This window comes from Xiphophorus hellerii, chromosome 5, assembly GCF_003331165.1.
Source record: "Xiphophorus hellerii strain 12219 chromosome 5, Xiphophorus_hellerii-4.1, whole genome shotgun sequence".
Classification (NCBI taxonomy): domain Eukaryota; kingdom Metazoa; phylum Chordata; class Actinopteri; order Cyprinodontiformes; family Poeciliidae; genus Xiphophorus; species Xiphophorus hellerii.
The window spans coordinates 9,478,224-9,488,667 of NC_045676.1; the positions used below are offsets into that span (position 1 = coordinate 9,478,224).

A 10,444-nucleotide genomic window follows, 5' to 3' on the forward strand; every position below is an offset into this window, starting at 1 on the left:
TGGGGATGCAAACATGCAGCAAACATGTGGAAATGCCCTCCAAGCTTCTTATTTTAACAAGTCCTAGTGAGAACCGGCTGGCCTCCATAAAACGTGACCTCTGACTTTCAATCTTCACACCTCTTGCAGCAGGAGATTACATCAGGAGTCCTTCATCTTTGCCATACCATTCCAGCCCACGCTTTTGGTCATGTGATATATTGCCAATGTAAAATGACATCTCACTGATGAGTTTTGATTTTTGCTGAAGGAAAACTACGATTTCTAGGGTCTGGTGACTAAATAACGAGAAGAGAAACACATTAGAGGTAGCTTTTGGCTTAATGCAGAGGCTTGAAAAAGTATTTCTACCCGTTCAGCATTTGTATATTTTGTCACATAAAGCTGCAGAATGTTATAGTGGTTTTATGCGACAGACCAACTCAAAGTACTGCAGGATTGTAAAATGGAGGAAAAATGAAAACATGAGAAAGTAAAATCTGTGTGGTATGCATTTATGCTCAGCAATCCCAACTCTAAATAACAACAAATAATTATCAGCTAAAGTGATTGAGTGACTTTCTTCAACTTCATAAAAAAACAAAACTAATTTGTATTAGTTCAGCACGTAAATCCCAATAAAACATGTTTAAATGAGACAAAATATGAGGTTTAAGGGAAGCAGAAACTTTAATTATTCTAATTGTAAACATATTTTCATCAGCGGTAAGCATCATAATTACAAGAAATAGAAATGTGTGTGGTAGCAGGGAAAGGAAGGGTTATTATAAATGATCAATCTACATCATCATGGCCAGGATCTTATCCACAGTACAGATTGTTTTTAAGTAATATTTTCAAAATCCTGTTTTCTACGTAATTAGAAACATGGATAGCCATGGTTAAATTAAGTCATACATGCAGCCGTAGTTAGCAAAACTGTGCAATGAAGTTGTACATGCAGTCAGAGAAATACATCTGATCACACACAAACACACACCACTTGTCATTACCTTCTGTACGGATGGTGAATGGAGAGTCTCCCAGTCTCTTGGCTGAGAACTGCCCCCCCAGAGAGGTCATTAAAAAACACAGGCTGAAGAAGCCCACTCCCACCACAAATATCCTGTAACACATGAGAGGAGAGCAAGATCAGATGAAAGATGACAAAAGGTAAATGTATTTACTGGACATAGCAGCTACACACATTAAACTAACATATTTCTTGATGTTACAATCACAAATTGGATGTATTTTGAACATAATTTGATGCAGCGATTCATCATAAAGTAGCAAATATTTGTGAAGTGAAAGTACGAGGATACAGCGTTTAAACAAAACGACTCAAATACATTTCTGAGCAACTTGATGTGGATTTGAAATTCAGTTTCATGTATTTACACTTTTCAAAACTCTGATTGCAGCTGCAAGTCTACAGGCTGAAATGAAACAGAATAAAATGGAACTGAAATTCTTCACCAATCTCCTTTCTAGGAAAAGCCTAAGCACATTCTGACTGGATGGAGAACACCTGTAAGCATATTTTTTAAAGTCTTCCCTTTGGTTCTTCACTTGATTTAGTTGTGGACTTTGACTGGGCCATTCCAACACATGAACATACTTTGATTTAAACCATTCTGTTTCTGCTCTTGCTTGGTTGTTGGTAGTCCTTTGTACCTTCTAGCAGGCTCTGTTCCCTGTTTTTAGCCGCATCTGTTTTCTCTTTCAATCTGATAAGTTTCCATCTCTGTGTTGAACAAAAGCATCCATGCAGCATGATGCTTCCACCTCAACATTTTCACAGTAGCAGGTCTGCAAGGGTCATGTGCAGTGTCACTCTTACAAGGCACATAGTATTTTGCATGAACTTTCATTTTGGTCTGATCTGAACAGAACATGTTGTTCCACTTGTTTCTTGTGTCCCCCTGACGGTTTATGTTCATGTCTTTCTTTCAACAATTTATTTGTATTTTTTCACAAAGGCCAGATTTGAGTGCACATGGCCTCGGTAGGTTTGCAGCTGAACAACATCTTTCACCACTGAAGGAAAAAAAAGATGCACTCCCTGGAATAATTTCCCACTACCTCATAAATAGGCACTTCCATTATTGTGCCCCTGTGTTGGACTTTCACATAAAATCCCAATAAAATACATCTTTACAGCTTGTTGTGGTTATAATGTTGACATGAGGCAGTTCTAGGTATGTGAATACATTTGGAAAGCCTTTGCACATGTGGAGTACAAAACCAGCATGTCAGTCCTTTTTTTCTTCTTTGTTTTTATTGTGTCAGTGAGCGAGTGAAACATTATCTAATATAAGTTGCAGTTGATGCAGAAAAACACAGAATTCAAAAGTAATCAAGAATTATAATTACACCTCAATAGTAATTTCAAGCTGTACAGAAGATCTGAAAGGATGGAGCCCTGCGGGAAAAAATGTAGGCTGGAAAGGAATGGATGGACTCTCCCATCCAAAGCCTTTCAAAGACAATTACTTCATGTCTTAGAAAAACTTTATGTGTTAGCATTCCCCACAGTTGGGTTCGCGCTGCTCAGACCCTCCCTCTTGCTCTCTGCTGTGGTACAGCTCCTTCCCAGGCTCGCTAAAATGGCCATCGATGACGGCAGAGAAACAGTTTTCCTGTAACGGTAAATTGTTTCTCTGCCATTAGCAAAGCTGCAGCATGCACACAAGAGTGTTTGATAGCTGCGAATTTCTGCAAGTGTCAGAAGGACCACAAGAAAGAAGCAGAGGAGCTTGACCTTTTCAAAAATCTGTCTCATGTTATACTGCCATCACATAGTGACAGTTTTAAAACATTTAAAAAACTATTTTTAAATCTTAAAAGTTACCTACTGCAGCTTTAATCTGGATTCACACATTGATACACTAAACACGCATCTGGAATATTGGCTCAAATCCAGATCATCCTGTAGGACAGTAATTTCTGCTCAGCTCCTCTTTGCAGCACAGATCTTATATTTAAAAGGCTCTTACAGCCCATAATAGAAAAGAAAATAAGACTCTAAGGATCAGATCTTAAGGGATTGGGATCTTTGATTTAAAAGACCAAAAAGGTCTTTTAAATCCTGCCTTACTTAGGATACTCTGTACAGCACCTATGGCACCTATCTTATTATGTTAAGATTGTTCAGTGAAACACGGAGGAAAAGCTGCCTGGGATTTTCATCCAGTGAACAAAATGCCAGTCGGCCTCCATGACTAACGAGTCAAATCCTGCTTTTAAAATGCTTATTGCTCCACCGCTTATCGAAGCAAGAGAAAGCAGTTGAAGGACTGTGAGAAGCTGTGCTAGACTGTATAATTGTAAAGGGGAGGGAAAATGACACGTTGATTTTCAATGCCCTCCCACACCACCAAAAAAAAAAAAAACAACCTAAAAATGTGCCCTGGATATAAATTCAAACCCCTTAATCCCACACCTCAAAGTAAAATCCAGAGATCCCTAAATGCCTTTAGAAATCCCCTAATAAGTGAACAGAGTTCACTCATATACATTTTTTTGTAAATAGTACACATAAACCTTCAAGTGTGAGGTCTATATGGAAGTGTAAATGTGATACACCATAAAGTGGGAGAATTTAATTATCACTTGGTGATAGTCCAGAAAATCTGTTTAAGAAAATATACGCCACCACACAGAAATTAATAGTATTGCAACTAATTACATATATGGGTTTTAAAAAAAAAAAAAAAAAAAAAAAAAAAGGGGTAACGAAGGTTCGGGCAACGTCTCACCAGGAGACCGGAATTGAGGAGCCCCGCCCCTCGCTCTTCAGACAGAGTTTGGGGAAGAAGACGGCGGTTGTCCTTTCTTTCTCTCACTGACTGTTCGTCATTACAGGTTAGTAGTGTGAAGCTGGTGAGGGCTGCCCCCCCTTTAAAAATGTGGAGTAACAATGTATATTTGGATATGATTTGTAATTTGATTGATAGATGTGCTGAAACATTGAAAATAAATAAAGAAAAAAAGGATTTGTTAGGATCGCAGTTAGCTACATTTTAGCTACAACGGTCGCATAACGGCCGTTCTGAAGATCGCTACATGTATCTTTTTTTAGCTCCGTTCCACTCCCCGATTAAACATTGGTACCCTGAGATACATTGTGTTGTTTTATCTGTTAAAAAGGAGTTATTATTATTATTATTATTATGATTATTGTTATTATTATTATTATTACTATAGACTTTACTTTTTCTCCCTTGCTATGTAATCAATTAAACTGTAGTTTATTCAGTCGGACAGTAGTTATTGAAAACACATTAGAGCGAGCTTAAGGTTTTGTCCATTATTACATCTCCCTCTTGTAGTATTCAACATAATTAATCCTCTTATTTGAGAAATGGTTTTTTTAATGTATATCGCTGCACTCTGGATTGATTGGTGAGAGTTGATACCTTTTTACACAGGTGAAGGCTGTGTGTGGTTTTTTGTAGCAGAAGAAAGGACACAGGAATGTGATTGTTCTAGGAAATGTTAATAATTTCATAATTTCAATAATTTGTAATAAAGACAGAGTTTGGGGAAGAAGACGGCGGTTGTCCTTTCTTTCTCTCACTGACTGTTCGTCATTACAGGCTCTCCAAGATCAAGGGAAAGCAGAAAGTCTTCAGAAGAAGAAAAAAAACCGGAAAAACAAAACAAAACATCATTTGTTATATTTGTCACTATAAGTAGAGACGAGTAACATAAACAATAGTTTCATATTTAAATGTTGTCACAAGACATTTAGTTGACACTTTTCAGATTCTTTCTTCGAAAAAAAATTAAAAGCCATCCAAAAAAGATACGATTGTAACAAAACTGTATTGAAAAAACAAAAGTACATAGGATATGAAAACTTTTGTATAGTACTGTAAATATCCAGACTTGGAGCAATAAACTAGAGCAGAAACAGAGATGTACACAATGACAAAGAGCTGAGAAAGAACAATTAGAATTGTATGGCAAAAACTTAAATCTTAACCCAGGAAAAAAATGAATTATTCATAATCAGAAGCAGGTAGGGCTGTTGAACAGCCCTCTGCAATGCCTGATGACACTTTCTGGAAGGGTAAGCAAGCAAAGTCACGCAAAACGTCAGGATATTTTTTTCACCATTGTTGATGCTGCAAGAAATGGGTTTCCATCCACAGCTCAGAACAATAATCCACGAAATGACATATGTTGAAAAGTTGTAGTTAGTCTTTACTGGTCCAAAGGAAATACTATTGGAAGCATGCTCATATAAACAAACCATCATTAAAAAATTGTAAAATGTTTGAGCTAATTTCACTTTACTTTAGAGCAGAATAAAACCATTGAACTTCCACAGTAATAAAAAGTTGGATTAACACTGGAATAACAGTAAATCGCTGTCATTTTAATGTTTGTTTTAAGTAAATTCACCACATCCTGAATGCTAGAAATGTTTAGAGATCTCTCAACAGGGATCGCAAAACAAAGATTGCGATTTGTCTCGGTCGGGTGAACGAAAATTGCAAAGAGCAACAGAAAGATCAAACTTACAGCTGTGGAAACTGCTTCCTTATTTTAGAGTTATTTATTATAGAACCAGTCATGAATCAACAATAATTGGAGCCAAATTCATGTAAAATCCCTGGATGTTTACTTACTATTCATAATCTGCTTGATTTATTTTTTATTACTATCTTCTTGTTGTATGTTGTTTGTAACTTTCTTGTACAAGCACTTTGGCTGAAAGGTGCTATATAAATAAAGTTGCCTTGCCTTACTGGTTCTGTGTATAACAACTGGCTTTTACTTTGAATCTATTTTTGATTGAGCACAACAACCCAGAACATACAACCAGGATGGTTTGGATCAAAACATAGTTGTGTGTTTGATTAGCCCAGTCAAAGTCCAGAACTTAATACAATTATGAGTCCATATGAAGACCTGAACATTGAGGTTCATACATACTCACTATCCACTCTGACTGAACTTGAGTTTTTCCTTCTTTTTTTTTTTTTTTTTTGCAGAAACATAATTTCATCCTTTAGATATACAAAGCTGAACAGTACATGCCCTAAAACTCTTGCAGTCATAATTGCAGTTATTCAGGTACGACCGTAGTTGTCAGAATCTGGTGGTTAGCCAACCTTATGTAACTACAGACATTACACTCTCTAGATTTCACTAAGTGGATTTAAAAATCAAGTACCAGCATGTGAATGAGCACTTGTGGTTTTAATATTTCTTTATTCATGCACTCACACACAAAAGACAAAAACACTTGGGAGGAAATTAAAGTGCTTACGTCAAAGTTGTAAAGTATCTCATTAGTTACTGAGTTTTCTCATTTACCTCTCTTCCTCTCCTAGGAAACAGGAATATAATACAATCTGCTTCCAGACATTTTGAGGAATGTATTAGAATAGCTCAATGATTTTCAAAAAACCAACGAGAACCAATACAGTAAATCCAACCAATCCAACCCCATATAGTGATTATAATTCAGAGATTATTCGACATCAGTATGAGGCCATGATCCAGAAATCTTTAGACCTGTGTGGATTACGCATTTACTGTACGACCATCTGCTGTCCACATAAAGTGTGAAAGCTGCAAATTAAAGTCGCTGACCTCAACTAGAGCACCTGTTTTTCTCACTTCAGCAGACCTATTATTTGCTTTTTATCATCATCCTCTGTGAAATGGATTATTGAAAAGAAAAAAATCTTAAGACTCATAGGAAAAGGTCTGAAAAGATAGAAAAGGTTGTACAGAGGACATGGTACAAAGGGCTCATTTTTCAGCTAAGTGTAATTTTCTTACCATAATATTTGTGCCAGTTTGGCTCCTGTGTGGATATTTAGAGCAGGGACAAAGGCAGCAGCTAATGTGGGTGTGCCTCAGCTGGTCTGATGGTGTCCGAGGGTAATCGTTTTCTTCTAATATCATTTAGCTGGTTTTCTAAAGTGGCCTTAGATAGGTGATATGAAAGGATTAGGTCCTGGTCCTGCCTGACGAGACTTTAATTAACAGGCTTAAACTAAATGCTTGGCTCTCTGTAATTGGATCAGAGACAGAGATGTGCTATCAGCCATCAGGTTTCTCTGCACACCAAGATTTATCAGATTTTGCCTCTAGAAGTATTTTACGCAGCATGTGGGAGCGCTGTCGTAGGTTTTGGTTGCGCATGAACTGTCCCTGCAACCAAAACTGTCCTAAATTCATAGCATGAAAGGAATGAATTACTTGGAGTTTCTGTATGCCAGGCTGCATTGTGAAACATGTTTTGGTTTAATCAAGTGTAGAAATCAACAATCAAGCAATGCTGACAAGTCTTCATTCTAACTCCTACAACCATACGTTCCCTAGTAGTATTTATGCTCAACAAATGTTTTCCTGTTTTTAATACATGTTTTGCAGTTATTTTTGCAAACAAAAATAAGCAAATTGTGATATGCAGTTGTATTGCTCCGAGTCAATACTGTGCAGAAACACCATTCAATCTAATTACAGCTGCAAATCTTATGGGTTATGTCTCAACCAGCTTTGCACATCTAGAAATTAAACGTTTGGTCATTTATCTCTGCCGAATACCGCAAGCTCAGTCAGACTGGAAGCTTGTTTGTTTTGAAGTCTTTTCACAGATTCTCGTTTGGATTTGGGTTTGGACTTAGACTGGTCCATTGTAACATCTGGATATGCTTTGAAATAAACATACATGGGTATTCAACACCAGTCCAAGAACCGGTGTTGTGCAACTTTTATGTGTTCCTAGTCCAACACACCTGAATCAAATGGCTGAATTACCTTGTGAGTATACAATCACATTTTCCAGAGTCCTGCTAATGACCTGATTTTTGATTCAGCTGTGTTGAAGCAAGGACGCATCTAAAAGTTGCAGGACACTGGACTGGAGTTGAAGATCCCTCCATTTAGACGTAGCTTAGACTGTACATTTTTCAGTGGTTTTCCTCCTGGAAACTGAACCTCTGCTTCAGTCTGGATTATTTCACAGTCTCTGTCAGTGTTTTTTTTTTTTTTTACAAGACTTCCCAGTATTTAGCTCCAGTCATCTGCTTCTCAACTCTGATAAGATTTTCTTCCCCTGCTGAAGAAAAGAATCCCCTAGGATGATGCTGCCACTAGTGTATTTCTCAATGGAGGTGTTGATGCGCAGTGACAAATGTCCCTAAACATAACATTTTGCACTTCGGTCAAAAAGTTCAGACCACGTTTTTCTTCTACATGTTTCTGAGACCTGCCCACTGCGTTCCTTTGTCTTCCTGATAATGAGGACTTCACAGAATAGCTGGATTTTTACTAAGAAAAAGGTGCATTAATTACAAATCACTGGAAAGGTGATTTCCAAAGACAGTTGGTTGTCTGAATGCAAACACATGCCAGATGCCAGACTATATGGATATTTGTTTGTAAGGAAAATTTTGAAAACCGTTTATTCTTCACATACTCCATGAAGCACACTGTGTATGCTTGTCACATTAAATTCCAAAATACTGAAAAGTTTTTGTTTTTTGATGTAAATAAGAAATTATTTAAAAAACACAGTGTTATTTTTATATTAATAGAATTAAGCAGTCAACTCAATATTGCTTCTTTGGACTTCCAAGCTGGTAGCCTAACCCTAAACACTGGGTACCAGGAGTAGATGGAGGACTCCCACTTTAGATAATTAGTTTTTATCATGCACTCATTTAATCCCATCCTCTAAAGTAGCGGTGACAAACTGCATTTTTCAAGAGCCAGAGTCCTGCAACCTTTAAATGTCTCTCTGCTTCAGCACACCTGGCTCTGATATGAACTCATTAGCAGAGCTCTGTAGAGCTTGACACTAGCTAGTGATGCAGAGTCACCATGTAATTCAAGCATGTAGGACAAGGGACACATCTAAAAGTTGCAGGACTCCGGCTCTCGAGGAATGCAGTCAGAGACCCCTGCTCTAAAGTGCAGCTGGTTTGAAAAACTCTGTCTCCTCTTTACTCCCCACTGGCTTTAAGGTTGTGGTTAATCAGTGTATGTATGAAATAACAAAGCGTTTTAATGGAGGATGGTTTGAGCAATAAAGTGTCAACTCTTTAGGTTATCTTGTGTGTATTTTAAATACAACAGGAGCCACGCACATTGGCAGAAGAGAGCTGTCCGCACAGGCAGGAAGTGAGTCGGAGCGCAGCCTTATTTACAGAACAAGACTTAATTTCCTGTTTGCAGCTGTTTGCTGTCGATGTCCCCATATGGAGGCGGTTTTAAATCATCTGGATGGCAAACTAAAACATCTGGAGTCCACATGCACACACCTTCACTCCACATCCCAATGCATTGCATTATAAGCTTCCCATATGGCTAACAATTCATGAAAGTGGTGAGCAGAAAAACCTGAAGTGATAAACAATCGGAATACAGCTGAAATGTAGACATAAAGCAAACAAATCTAAAGACAAAGCACAATTTTTCCTCTTTTTGTTATTCTTACCTGAATGGTTTGAACGTTACTAGGCATCTTCTGACCATTATTTTACCGTCGATGCTGCCAGCAATCATTTTCCAAAACGAACCCCCACTGACATGGTTGCTAACCTCCCGACCTGGAACTTGAGCGGAGCGAGCATCTTATTCCCATCCAGCGGTCAGCCCCGTCCTCCAGCTCGCTTTATCCTCAGTAACCCGCGGGTGCGTCTTCTCTCCTTCCGTGGGGAATGATAAAAAGTTTCATTCAGCAACTAGGAAAAAAGGGTCGATTTTTCTCTTATTTTATAGCGTTATTTCAACGCTAAGCAGACGCTGTGACTGAGGACAGTAGAGCGTCGTCCGAACGAAGTCTTTAACAAATACGGCGTTCTGGTCAAGACCGTGAGATAAAATATGTGTCTACTCCAAACTACGTTTTATTTCTCTGTAGAAACTGAGAGGACGCCGCTCCCCGAAGGGCTGAACTTCACAGCGGAGCCAGAGCGACTCTGACTGCTCTGCCGGGTTGCTCTTACAGTTATCACCATGTAATTCATCACAGGTAAAGGTTACCGCATCCGGTTGATACTTTCAAAATAATAGCCTCACACAAGAAGGCTCGTTTTCTAAAACTACCAAACAATACCGTATGAATTCAGTACAGTATATAATCTGTTAGTTTCTTTTGACTGTTGTATAATTTTTGTATAAAATGTTCACAAAATATCTTTGAGGATATTACCTCAAATGTAAATTGGTGGAATTGATGTATTCATTGTGTTGAATACACCAACACAATGTTGGTGTATTTTATAAACCAACAATTAAAAATGTTGGTTTTAAATGTGTTCTTCAACAAAGATAACCTTCTTTTATTCATATTTTATACATGTTTATACATGTTTTAAAGTCTGATTTATGTAATCCTACCAAGTCCTGCCTCAACAGTTTAATTTAAATTGAACTGAAGATTTACATGAATTCTGGTGCTCTTTCCCTTCATCACGTGCCACTTCCAGTAGAG

At 37.8% G+C, this 10,444-nt stretch overlaps 1 protein-coding gene across 2 annotated transcripts in view; it reads right to left on the minus strand.

The window, feature by feature from the left end:
• LOC116720581 (alpha-1,6-mannosylglycoprotein 6-beta-N-acetylglucosaminyltransferase B-like) overlaps positions 1-9,936 on the minus strand; it is a 128,263-nt gene extending 118,327 nt beyond the window's left edge. For both annotated transcript variants that reach the window (XM_032563933.1, XM_032563932.1), the window contains exons 1-2: positions 9,446-9,936; positions 993-1,105 (exon numbers count right to left, since the gene is read on the minus strand). In XM_032563933.1, coding sequence (XP_032419824.1) covers positions 993-1,105; positions 9,446-9,513 — 181 coding nt within the window. In that variant the 5' untranslated portion in view covers positions 9,514-9,936. The remainder of the gene's footprint in view (positions 1-992; positions 1,106-9,445) is intronic.
• Between the last annotated feature and the right edge of the window lie 508 nt (positions 9,937-10,444).